The sequence below is a fragment of the Lagenorhynchus albirostris genome, chromosome 3, assembly GCF_949774975.1.
Source record: "Lagenorhynchus albirostris chromosome 3, mLagAlb1.1, whole genome shotgun sequence".
In the NCBI taxonomy this organism is placed as follows: Eukaryota; Metazoa; Chordata; class Mammalia; order Artiodactyla; family Delphinidae; genus Lagenorhynchus; species Lagenorhynchus albirostris.
The window spans coordinates 44,397,287-44,410,660 of record NC_083097.1 but is presented as its reverse complement, the minus strand read 5'-3'; the positions used below and the strand labels follow the sequence as shown (position 1 = coordinate 44,410,660).

At 41.9% G+C, this 13,374-nt stretch overlaps 1 protein-coding gene across 1 annotated transcript; it reads left to right on the top strand.

Annotated features, from left to right (window-relative positions):
• The first annotated feature begins 11,460 nt into the window (after window positions 1-11,460).
• On the top strand, window positions 11,461-12,666 carry ACTBL2 (actin beta like 2). Its single transcript, XM_060146307.1, is given in 4 exon segments — window positions 11,461-11,566; window positions 11,569-11,868; window positions 11,871-12,412; window positions 12,415-12,666. Coding segments are annotated over 4 exon segments (1,200 nt in total).
• The last annotated feature ends 708 nt before the right edge of the window (window positions 12,667-13,374 follow it).

The window sequence follows — 13,374 nt, the reverse complement described above, 5'->3', positions numbered from 1 at the left end:
AGTGCTGCCAACATTCCCACCCAATTATTTCTCCAGCTTCTTATTACATACCAGCCATGACAGGCCCCAGCCACAATAAGCTGCCTGCCTTCACAGACCACGTTATTTCCCTGAGTATCAATTATTGTTTTTATTAATGCTTTGCATAAGTTTTGAGTTCTCTGCCCCAATCTTTCTTTCTTTTTCCTTTTTCCCATGTGGCCTTTTATGTTTAGGGTGCAAGTTTGAAACCTGTGGGTTTTTTCAGGAATCCCATCCTTATGGCGTCTTATGGTAGACTGTTTGCAAAACTGGCCACAAGTTTTCCTCTCTTTGTATCCATACCCCTTTGTAGCTCATGTCCATCAAGAGGTAGAATCTCTCTCTCCTCCCCTTGAATCTGAGCTGGGCCTGTGGCTTGCTTTGCCCAGCTAAATGCATGGAAGAGATGCTGTGTCATTTCCCAGTCTAAGACTCAAGCATCCGTGCAGGCTTCGACTTGCTCTCTTGGAAACCTGCCCAGCCAAGGGGAAAAGCCTGGGCTTAGCCTGCTGGAGGATGAAAGACCCTATGAACCAGAAATGGGTCAGCCCAGCTTTCCCAGCTGAAGCCCCAGAGATATGGGGCAGGGGCAGGGAGGGTATCTTTGTATTTCTGCTTTTGATCCATATCTTTAGCCAATTTTTCTACTTCTGACCCGAATGTACCCCCAGTTTCAGAAGTACCTGGGGTCCCAAATCACTGAGCCTTGCTGAGTCTCTGCAGGAAGAACATGATTGCTTCTGGGCCTCCCCTACTCCTGGCTGAGGTTTCCGTTTCCTCAAGTCAGCTTGCTTAACCCTTATTCACACCTTTCCTGCGTTCAAAATGTTATTGCTCTGCGTCTTCTCCTGCTCTCTTTGTCCTTGATTTTATTGCCTTTTACTTCCTTACTGCAAAGTGTAGTGGTGCTTTCAGAGAACAAGTAGACAAACACATATGTTCAATCTGCCAAATAAGAAGAAATCTCCTCACTTCATCTTATAGATGAGGACACTGAAGTCATAGCAGCTCAGTGGCTTGCCCAAAGCCACCTAGGTGGTTAGTGAAACATCTGGAACCCTCCCGGAGCCCTGGGAGCAGTCAGTGTTCTTTCCTCTCTTCCATGCTGTCTCCAGGACTATGCCAGGAAGCCCATGTAACAGGACTAAAGGTTATCCTAGTTGATATGATTGCAGGTTTCTTCTGTACAGCACACAAGATCCTGCAGTGCCACTGTCTGTGCCATCCTTGACAACCAGTAGTATTAGCCAATTCACCACACATCCTGAAGCAAACAGTAAAGGTATGCTGTATATTGTATAAATATGTGATCTCTGCTGATGTCTAAACTATCATTCACATAGAACTGTGAATTTTTTTCTTACAAATGATCTGTAGATGTTCAGACACAAATTAGAAAATGTTCAAAAGGTATTTAGAATTCTAACTACCTAAACAAATGCTCATGCTCTAAACAAAACTGCAAGGTATATATAGCGTCCTTACTGGACAGGTAAATCATCTTGAGCCAGTAGGAAGTGGCCAGAACTGGGTGCTTCAGAACAACGTCAACAACCCTTGCTGATGCCTAATGGACCACAGACCAGTTATAGGTTTCTAGTTTCTGCCAATAATCACCACTGATTATGAGGAAGGGCATGGTTCACGTGGTGGGGTCACTTATGAGAAGCCTACATGGGCTGCCACGACCCTCCCTGCCCTCTCCATGGACCATGCTCAGCTCAGGACTCCAGTGAGCATCAGGCCAACACGGGCTCAAAGGTGCAAACAGAACCCCCCAGCAGTACAAAACCACTGCACCTAGATCAGTAAGAGACTCCTCTTGCCTTTTTCTACGATTGTACACTGTCTAAATCAATGAATCCTGAGAAACAGTTTAGTTTCCACCTCTACTCACTGTAGCCACCCCTGACACAGGATGACCAAACCCTACCCGGCTTATGGAATTCAAACCACTCAGTATTGGCTTCAGGGTCTTTCACCAATTGTCCACCTCTCTTTAGCTATCCCTAACTTCCTTTGCTTAGCACTATACATAGACTCCTGCCCCATACAAAGGGTCTGCTCAGTCCCCATTAGGGCCCTTGCCAGGGCTGTTCTGCTGCCTGGCTTCACCTCCTTTGCAGTAATGATAGTTGCCCACACCTACTGCACTCTTGCTCTTACTACGCACTCTGCTAAACGCTTTATAGGTATCATCTCTTGCCAAACCAAAGACAACTTTATGCGGTAGATACACTTATCTTCAGCTTAGAGAAGAGGAAACTGAGACGTTGGGAAGTTCTGAAATGCCCCAGTTTACAGACCTAGTAAGTGTGGGGATGAGCCTAGCTCTGCGAGCTTCTAGAGCTGTGTTCTTAACCACTATGTGTGGATAGTTACTGTAGAACCAGAGCAGGGCAGAGAAGTTTAGATTTCATGTGGTAGCAAATTTGGAGCCTGGGAGATTTCAGTATACATGATTTAAGAGTTCGCTGGCAGTGGTCTTCAGAAGGCTTTGGTGCTGGAAGAGTTATTCAGCAAAGTACTCTGGAACTTAGCTAACCGTGAAGTGACCCAGGCCTGAACTAAGAGCAAATAGGGGCAGAAATAAGAAAATAGAAATTATTTCAAAGAATACCCAATAGAATTTGATGTCGTACCACATTATATTTAAAAAAAAATAAAGAATAAAATGGTTAAGTCAAAAATGACCCCCAAATTAGAAAACTGAATGATTTTGAAAATTTTGAGGTCACTGTATAAACAGAGCGTATTGGAGAAGCTGATGAGTTTGGTATTGGATGTGTTCAATTAGAACTTATACACAGAACATGTTGGAATGTTATCATAACCCAATCAATCAAGTATCCGTTTCAAAATAAACATTGTAAGTAGAGGTCAATACCCAATGATTAAACAACTAAATTTGCAAGACCCTGTGGTAGGCACTGTTAGAAATAAAACGTGGGCACGATCTAGAGAGTATAGTGAGGGAGACAACAATGTACAAAATAACATAAAACAGAAGGGGATAAGAACCACAACAAGAATATAAGCTAAGTGCTGTAGGATTGAGAAAGGCAAGAGATTAATTCCTTCTGGGGAAACTGGAGAGCATCTGAGACTGATGGAAGGCCAAAGGACAGAGAAGATGGAAAGGACATTCCCAGTGGAGTAACCAATATCAGCGAGTCCAAGGGAATGGGAGTAGCAACTAGTCCAGAAGCCTGAAACATAAGATTCCTGGATGGGGGAAGAGAGGATGGGAAATACCAGGCTTGGGAAGTAGATTGGAGCCAGATAATATAGGGCCCTAAAGTCTATACTAAGCTGTTTGGACTTTGTTCCACAGAGAATGGGAGTCATCCAAAGTTTTAGAGCAAGGAGTGACAGGTTCACGTGTGAGTCATATGCTAACCTTTCATTTCCGTAAATGAATGTTTGATTTACATAAAATAAATAAAATTCTGCTTTATATCTCTCCTCAGTCACTTCACTTCCTTTGGCAAAGCTGCCCTTGGGTTAATATTCCTGAATTCTTTTGCATTTTTATGTCCCACACAGTACTTCTAATTAACCTTCTATCTAACCTGAAGCCCTTCTTCTTTCCTTTTTGGTTAGAACTGAAAATACCATCAATGTTTACCAGCGATACCATCAAAATAATTTTTCTTCTTTTATTTCAATCCCAAAGTCTATTTCAGATACTCTACTAGTTTGACCCAAATTCCATTTATAGCTGGATGTAACAAAAGGAGGACTTGCTCTGAATGCTTCAACCAATGCTTTCCTTGGGCAAATTCTTATATTGTGGCATCTTTGGGTGCCCTTTTTCAAAGAACTCATAGTTTCAGAGGAAACGGATCTGAAGAAGTGAAAACACATTCATTTCCCTCATAAGGACAGAATTCCTGCTTTAAAGAGGAGGAAAAAAGGTCCAGAACGAGATAACACCATTTAAAAACTCAGTCCATTCTTTTTCAACCTGTCCAACCAGAACAGGAGAAAATTGGAGGCACTAAACCTCTTAATTTTCTCTTCAAAGCAGCAACAGAGACAGTGCACCAAAAAACAGAGTTGTAATGCATTATATTCTCAGCAATTTTCTTCTAATTGTTTAGTTAAAATCCTTCCTTCTGTAAAACAAACCCATTCTACCATATCCCAAACTCAATAAAACAATGAAGAACAGAACTTCCCTTCTTGCCTTTACCATATTTCAAATTGAATTCCTTTTTAAACTCCTAAAGACTAAGTATTACATTGGACAGTTGTCATGTAATTAAAGAAATTCAGCCCCATAGTATTTTTTCTCTCTTGTGAATACCAGCTCACCCCCAGAACAACAAAGGATCCCAGAACACAGGCTTCCATCTGTCTTTTTCCCTCCCCACCCCTCCAAAACACATGCTCTTCAGTTTCTCAGAACATATTAAACTCACATGCCTACACGGAGCATGGATGAAGTTGGGTGGGAGCAACGCCACAGGAACATGGGGGTCAAGGGGGAAAGGAGAACTCGCACCCCTGCTAAAGGGTGTAGCTGCTATTCAGCTGTAGTTTGGGAATGAGGTCCAATGTTGCTTGATCTTCCTTTTTTTTTCCCAAGAGAAATAGGAATTCAGGAATCTACTTATTTTGCAAATATTTAAACTAAAAATTTAAAAAACCTTCGTAGAACACTATGTGGACCAAAGAAGCTGTGCCCTGTCCGCATGCTCTGCATTACACCGAGGGCTGGCCCCGATGAGCAATCCAGACCCTGCAGCAAATACTAGGACTGTCTTTTCTGTAGCTTCTTCAGTGTTATTTTTCCTGGACCTCGTGACATAACTAAAGGAAGAGAAACCATCAACAGGCAGGTGTAATCCTGATATTCCACTGCCCTCACTTTCTTCTAGATTTCCTACCTTCTCTGTAAGTTCTGTCCCCTCCTCTCCTAAACTCTACCCCAAAGGGTCTCCTTGCCCATTCCTGTCAACAGATAATGTGCTGCCGTGCCATCAGCAAAAAGATAACTAAGAAAACCCTCAGGAGGCCTTACTAGTCCCAACTACCAGAAGTGATTCCCTAGCTGTGTCTCCTGAGATTCCCCAGAAAGACTGCTTCCCTTGACTTAAGAAAGAATAAACTACATTGAGTCATATCCTACCAGTCAAAGTTTTCCCCTGGAAAGTAAGTTACGTTGCCTCCAAACCCCAAGTTAGCCTTCTCATCCTGGGTCTTCCCCTTCTATATACTTGACCCTGGGCAGCACATTCCCGGAGCAGCAAACACTCTTTCAGAGAAGAGAGACTGCTGTGTTCCAACATTTGACAATCATAATCCCGTTGTGTAGACAAGGACTCATAGATGATCTTAATGAAAATGTGCAAGAAATCAGGCATGATACTTGAGCAGTCACAAAGCCAGTCTCCCCAGAATGAAGAAGAAACAGCAAACACAACTTGGTGGCTGAAAGGCTTTTTTCATGTTTTGTTGTTTGAGTTTTAATGAAAGACTGGACTCAGTAAATTAGTCTTAAGGACCCGTGATCTCTCCAGCCCCAGCCTGTGTCAGATCATACCTACATTCAGAGTGGTTTCCTCTCTGTCTGTTAAGTTCTTCCCTTCAAGTCCTTTCAGGCCCTGGGTCCCGTCACACTCAGTGAATTATCTCAGCTCCCAAGTGAATTATCCCTGACTCCAGCTCATATTCTTAAGATGGTCTGATCATTAAGGTCTTTATTTTGACCTAACATTTTATTATTCTCAAGTTTTGCCACCTTCACCTCTATAATCTGTAGTTCCTAACCGTTTTGGTTGACTTCTACTCTTGGCCTGTTTCAGAGACCGTCAGATGGATTCAATTACCCCAGGCTCTCCCGTGCTCACCACGCCTCCTAAATCCCTTGAAAGTAGAAAGTCCTTGCCACACTTTCTACTATTCACCCTTGGCATGTCATGGTCAAATCTAGATATGTGGAGACAATGCCATTTGGGGTCTGAAGACGGACACCTGGAGGACTTCACTTCCCACATGGCTGCAATCCAAAGCATTCATTTACCATAATGATTTAGCTTTTGCTTTTTAGTAGCCCATCCTACTATTCCCTCCTGAAATCACTCTTATGCTATTTTCTTATTTTAGATAATAGATTCTTTCTCAGTCCAGGCATTAAGTCACCATTTCTTTTTCTCCACTTAGAGAATGAGAGGTCTTGAGATTCCAATCAATAACATGGAAGAACCTGCTAAAATTCTCAAGAATTTTATTTGGTTTTCTTTTGACTTCAATATTCAACCTGGCCTTCGCTCTAAGATGGTATGTGGACACTTTAAGATGATGTTTCCCAACAGGGAATACAAAGTCTTCACAGGCATAGTCCTAGTTGGCTGCCTCTCTCACTGGTTGCCAGTCAGATGCCCTGCACCCTTTCTTTAAGCCCATCTCCAGGCAAAGCTCTGGAATTGATCTGCTGGACACTGCCGCTATCACTCTGTGTATCTTTGGTCACTTTTCTCATTAAGCTTCAGTTTAATCCTTCTAAGATGGGTACCTTGTGAGGACTGTCATGATGATTAAAGAACTGGTGTGTGTAAGGAAAACATTTAGCAAAGAGATGGGCACACACTAAGTGATCAGTATTCACAATTTTTGTTGTTGCTCTCTCCACCTTTCAGAATCACAATACAGCTTGGAGCTTGCCTCAGTCTTGGATAATATCTGCCTCACATCAGCAGTGGCCAAGCTGCTGTGAATATTGACATTTCCATTTGCACAACCTTCCTCCCCTGCTTCTCCTCCTCTTTCCTTAGAGTCAAGATATATTCCAAGGTTCACCTACTGCACACAGGAATCCATTCCTCCTCTTAACAACTTTGTTTACAAGCCAATCGAACTAGCTAAAAGCTGATCTATGGCATACTTTAAAGTTAAAAGTTAGGAAGAACTGCCATAAAATTCATTTCCAGTACTGTTAAGCATCAGTGGGGAGCCCTATCACCCCGTGGACTGAACACTGGTCTTCCTCACAGAAAGTAGGCCAGCACAGGCTGGGGGCTGGGAGCTGCAGCAGCTGCACCACTAAAACAATTCTTACACCCCAATTATCCTTCCAAGTGCTTCCTGGAACTGACCGCGCGGCACCTCACCTCACTTCAAAATGCCACTTCTTCCTCCCTCTTGCCCACGCCTGCCTTAAAAAAACAGGGGAGTCAGATATACACACTACTGTACATAAAATAGGTAACTAATAAACACCTATTGTATAGCACAGGGAACTCTTCTCAATACTCTGTAATGACCTACATGGGAAAAGAATCTAAGAAAGAGTGGACATATATATATATATATATATATATATGTATAACTGATTCACTTTGCTGCACAGCAGAGACCAACCCAACATTGTAAATCAACTCTACTCCAATAAAAATTAATTTAGAAAAAAACAGGTAAGTCGGGTTTTACTGGAGGGAGTGGTTGTTGTACTTATAAATTTTTCATATGTTTTTATAAAATATTATATATTAAAACAAATAAACAGAAAATCACTATCATTATTAGTAGTAATTGATTCTGGTGGATTTATCATAAGAAATTATTAAAGCTATATGTTAGAGTCTTCTCCTGAATGAACAATTATAGTTCTCAAGCCACTTTATCAATATGAGATGTAAATATTAGACAGTATTTAACTATAAAATAAAGCAGTTCTTAATTTTTCAAAAGTGGTCAGCTATATCAATCTATCAATGAATAGATCAGCGTGTGTCATGAAAAAATCTCACTACCTACCCATCCATGTATTTGTTTATTAAACATGTATCATATCTCCACTAAGAGCAGAGTACAGCTGAAGGGGAGTCTCAGAGCAGTCTACACAGTGGAAGAGGTGTATATATGTGTGCAAAACCTACAAAGGACAAAAGAGAGTGGGGCACAAGGAAAGAAACAAGTAAAGAGCAAGGAGGAAAGTAGCTGGCCTCAAGTTCTAAATTGAATCCCTAGGGTGGCAGCAGAAAGGGGCCTCATTAAAACTCTGTCTCAGCAGTTTGGTTAAGAGATGAGAGTCTGGGGACAGAAGATGATCACTGAGACTTGGCCTCTAGGGACACATGGCCAAGGGGCCCCTAGTCAAATCGTCTGTGCACAGAGGGAAAGTTACATCCAATTCTAGAGTTCTCTCATGCCTAATGGGACCCAGACTCCCATCCCAAACCCTTACTGACGCTTGTGTAGATACCTAGTTCCAAATACATTTTTGATTCTCTGATTTTTTTCCAAGTTGGTTGCATTCACACCTGCGATATTTCCTCCACTGACCGCCAGCAGCCTCCTGTTCATCCTGAGACTCAGCTCAGGGGTCCTCTTCCCTAGTCTCGCCCTTCCCCTCCCCCTCACCCCAGCTTCAAGGGCTTCTCCCTCCTCCTTCATATCACCCCATGCTCCTTCTCTCTATACATCAACCATGATTATCTGTGTACTGGGGAATTATATTCAAAATATGGCACAAGCCTGGTGCAGCCCAGGCCATACCCCATCAGAATACAAGCTGGCTACTCTTGCATCAGTGCAGAGTGACCACATGTCAGCCTGCTGAGGGGTGACGTTCACCCACCAGGCATTTAACCCCTTAAAAATAAGGGCTGTGTTCTATTCACCGGTACATCACCAGAGCCCAGCACATGGGAGATGTTTAATAAGTATTTGTGGATTTAATCACTAGAAGGTTACTTGGAAAAGGCAAGGTGATAAGGAGCTTGTGATGGGGAGTAGGGCACTGCTCCAAGTCACCTTCGCTAATTGTCCTTACGTATAATCCCACACCCCATGCCCTCCTTGGGGTTTTGTATAGCTGCGTGATAGTCAAACTAGGCCAAATGTAAAAGAAAATAATATTCTGGGCTTCCAAAAGTTAATCATAAAGGCCCCCATAGGATTTAGGTTTAGGTAACTAACTAAACGTATGTAAATTCCAGTTGGTTATGAAATCCTTACCTTCAGGCACAGCCTCCCAGAGCCCAGCCTTTGTAAACCCATCTTCCTATGTTTCACTCGTACAAATTCTTGCTACTTTTAAAAAATTTAACCAGTCCCACAGATGATATTTTTAAATGGCTGTTGAATTATGATATGTTCCTCTTGTATTGTTGGGGGTTAATTAAAAGAACTTAGTCTTATTTTAAGAATACAGAATTGATGAAAATTTCTCTTGGGACACCAAAATTAAACAGGGGTTAGAAGGTCTTCTAGCAAAAGCACACATCAGCCTCACTCTCAAGGCATCAATTATGCTGTGTGGACTCATTACCATCCAGCTCTCAGTTCAAAGGCAATTCTAAGAAGAGTGCTATCATAAATGTAGACTCTAAAGGTTGTTCTTGGTGTCATATGGGCTCCTATATCAACATGGCTTTGTTTTATATTCCACACTAGAGATTCATAAACAGGAACTGATGCTAAATGCAATGTTGTGGGGTTTCGGTTTTTTGTTTTTGGGGGTTTTTTTCAGTCTTGTAGGATGTGCATGTAGTTTGTAACAGGTCTAAAAAAGAAAAAGACATTTCCAGAAGCACCGTCCTATAGCAATAAAATATTGTTTTAATCAAAAGCTTTGTTGTGCTACAAGAAAAGGAAGTACACAAAACCATTCAGTGTGAAGGTCTGAGGGTGAAGTTCTTCAATTCTGTTGATGGAGGAAATGATTTTGCAGTTACAGAAAAAATTAAGGGAAAAAATAGTCCTAGTGGGAAAAAAAAAGCAAAGCTATGGATTTTGTAGTGAAGCAGACATTTTTTCATGACTCGTTGTCAGAAGGAAGGTTTTAAAGTCACATTATAGGGTAAGGGTAAAGCACCGGAAAAATCCAGAGAAAAATAATTCTATATCAACTTGTAGACAAAGAAGAGGGTTAGACACTCACAGCTTGGTGTTACCATGACTCTCCAGGAAGCTCATGGGCAAAGACACTGCCTGGTTCTAGCTTGCAACTACAGGATACACATATGTCCAGTACTGTAGGGCTGCTACTACCTCTTACAAAATGACCATTATTTAGTTGATTAATTAATTAACCAAAAGGAAGGTTTTGGAGAACTCAGACATGGGCATGAAAAATTTATTTGCTTTAGAAGAGCTGACAGGGGAGATTATATCTGATTTACCTAATACGTATAGGAACAAAGTAATGAACTCCCTTAATTGTTCTTTCTTTGTAAGACATTACTAATATCCTACATTTTATCATGGTACACATATTACCAGGTTGTCTATATTTCTATATTAAAACTAAAACTCAGACATACTATTCCTATGAAATGATCAGGGGTAGGTAATATAACCTAAAATTGAAGGAAAGCTAATATAGTATTTACTATTTCAATTGTGTACGTGTTAACAATTACAGATACATTTGATGTTATAACACAGTATATGAATCTTGAAGATCAAACCGTTTTAAATATCAGTGCAAATACATTACTTTAAAATTTACCTTATCGCTAAACTTTGTTCATTGCTGTATAACTCAAGAGTTATTGCAAATAAATAAATACAATTTTTATAATCTGCACTTTAATAAGTCACACGAGATGGCTGAGCAATCAGCCTCTGTGCAATCAACATGGACACAATAAACCTAGTTCTATGAACCATGTCTACCCAGAGTAATGCTTAATGAAATCTGGTTATTAGAAATTTACATCAGAAAAGAAAACATGTAGTGGTTTACTTTATTGATTTTTCTTGATCTCTAATGGCTTAGAAGCCTGTTAAATATCCTAAATTTTACACGATACAAATGCATTATAATTACAGCTGTCAGGCCTCTCTTGGCCATTCATTATTTTCATTCATTAAAACAGTTTCTATCATGATGATATCCTGTGGGGTTAGAAATCTAATGGGAAAAAAAAAATCTTGAAAAAGTTTGCAAAGTCAAACTCGTAAGAACAATACATTAAGAATGAAAAGTCAAAGCTAGTTAGAGAAAATAGACCCGGAAGGTAAATCGGGGAGGCAGTGGCCCTTTTGGCAGTGTTACCCATACCTCACACTAGCTTCCTTTCATCTTGCTTTTATATCCCCCATTGCATCATCATAGTTATCTAGACACTGCACCAAAGCAGGCTGACAGCCATGTGTGGGTTGCCTAACTACAGTAACCTGAGATTTGGCCATTTGGTAGGCAATTTTCTCCTTATGAAGGAAGGTCTACTAATGATTTGTATCATCATCATTATTATTAACACCTCAGAGGCAACCCCACCCAGAAATGCTGAGAACTGTTGGAACAGGACACGGGTGGTGCCAATGTGTACCTTTAAATACCTGTCATCACAGCACAGGCTCCCCTCTTCGAAGGCAGCTCTGAAGTGTTTTCAGCCTGTTCATTCTCTCTCTTGCCCACCAGAGTCTGGTACTTACTCTATATTTAACTTCTGTTCACTCATCTGGAAGATTCTGGCCAGCACTATGACTGACGACGAGCTGTCTGCCTTGGTGGTGGATAATGGGTCAGGGATGTGCAAAGCAGGCTTTGGCGGTGACGACGCCCCCCGAGCTGTGTTCTCCATGGTAGGGCACCCCGGCACCACGGGATCATGGTAGGCATAGGCCAGAAGGACTGCGACATGGGGGATGAGGCCCAGAGCAAGAGAGGCATCATGACCCTGAGGTATCCCATTGAGCACGGAGTGGTCACCAACTGGGACCATATGGAGAAGATCTGGCACCATGCTTTCTACAACGGGCTCCGCGTGGCACTGGATGAGCATCCCATCCCCCTCACCAAGGTATCCCTCAGCCCCAAGATCAACCAGGAGAAGACTCAGATCATGTTCAAGGCTTCCAACACACCTGCCACGTATGTGGCTACCCAGGCTGGACCCCAGGCATCATGACAGATTCCGGAGACGGGGTCAATCACACTGTGCCCACCTACGAAGGCTATGCCCTGCCCCACGCCATTCTTCGTCAGGATCTGGCCGGCAGAGACCTCCTGAAGATCCTAACAGAACGAGGCTACAACTTCACCACCACAGCTGAGCGGGAGATTGTTCGCGATGTCACAGAGAAGCTGTGCTACGTGGCCCTGGACTTTGAGCAAGAAATGGTCAGTGCTGCTTCATCCGCCTCACTGGAGAGAAGCTACGAGCTTCCCGATGGGCAGGTGATCACCACTACGAATGAACGCTTTCAATGCCCTGAAGCCATTTTCCAGCCCTCCTTTCTGGGCACTGAGTCCAGTGGGATCCACGAGACAACGTTCAACTCTGTCATGAAGTGCAATGTGGATGTTCGCAAGGATCTGTATGCCAACACCATGCGCTCTGGAGGCAGCACTATGTACCCTGGCGCTGTTGACTGGATGCAGAAGGACATTGTAGCCCCGGCACCCAGCACCGTGAAAACCAAGATCACAGCTTCCCCCCGGAGCGGACGTACTCCGTTTGGATTGGGGGCTCCATTCTGGCCAGCCTGTCCACGTTCCAGCAGATGTGGATCAGTAAGCAGGAATATGATAAGGCTAGTCCTCCCATCATCCACAGGAAATGTTCTGAATGGGCTTCCATGCCAATGCGTTTACACTGTCCCCAACTTCTAGGTCATAGCAATGGTTCTGCTTTTATCCACTTGCAATTGAGTCAAGGTAAATCTTCCACTCTCGCTAGTGGGTAAACCAGCAAACTCATCTCCATCCAAGTACTGTGGGCTCCCCACCAGCTAACCATATCTTGACCTCTATCAATTTAAGGAGGATTCTGAGATCCTATTCTATTTTCTTTACCTTTAGGGTTCAAAGGCATGTAGCCTTGCTTAAATGAAAATAAGTGGCAAGGAGTAAAATGAGGAATGTCCTTTCAGAATTTTCAAGCTTTAAATACTAGTTCTTGCTTAAAATATTTAACCATAGCAGGCTGTACCACCCTGTAAAAAATGTATATGTATTTAGCAAACATGTCTTATTAGTTAGAATTTTGGTTTTGTTTTACTTCTTTGTAGAGAGATAATGAACTATATGGATGAAGAAAATCCATATTTACATAAGCACTAAGGAAATATTTTATCTTAAAATATACTGATAAATCTGGCTATCTGAGCAGCTAATGTGAATTTCTTAATTCCCCAACAGTCACCATTTTAGTGACTCCTTATTTTGTTTTCCTTATTAAATTAGCATAATGAAACAGCAGCGTTCCATTAATATTGTTTATAAATCAACTATTTTCAGCTCAGAATGGAGTTCTGCTGGTCAAACACATATTTTAATGTCTAACTTATCGAACTTCATTATACTTGTAAAACAGCAAAACTACTACAGCTAAGGCCTAACTTTTAAAATAGAAAGAGAGAGAAAGATACTGTAATATCAAATTAATTAATGTC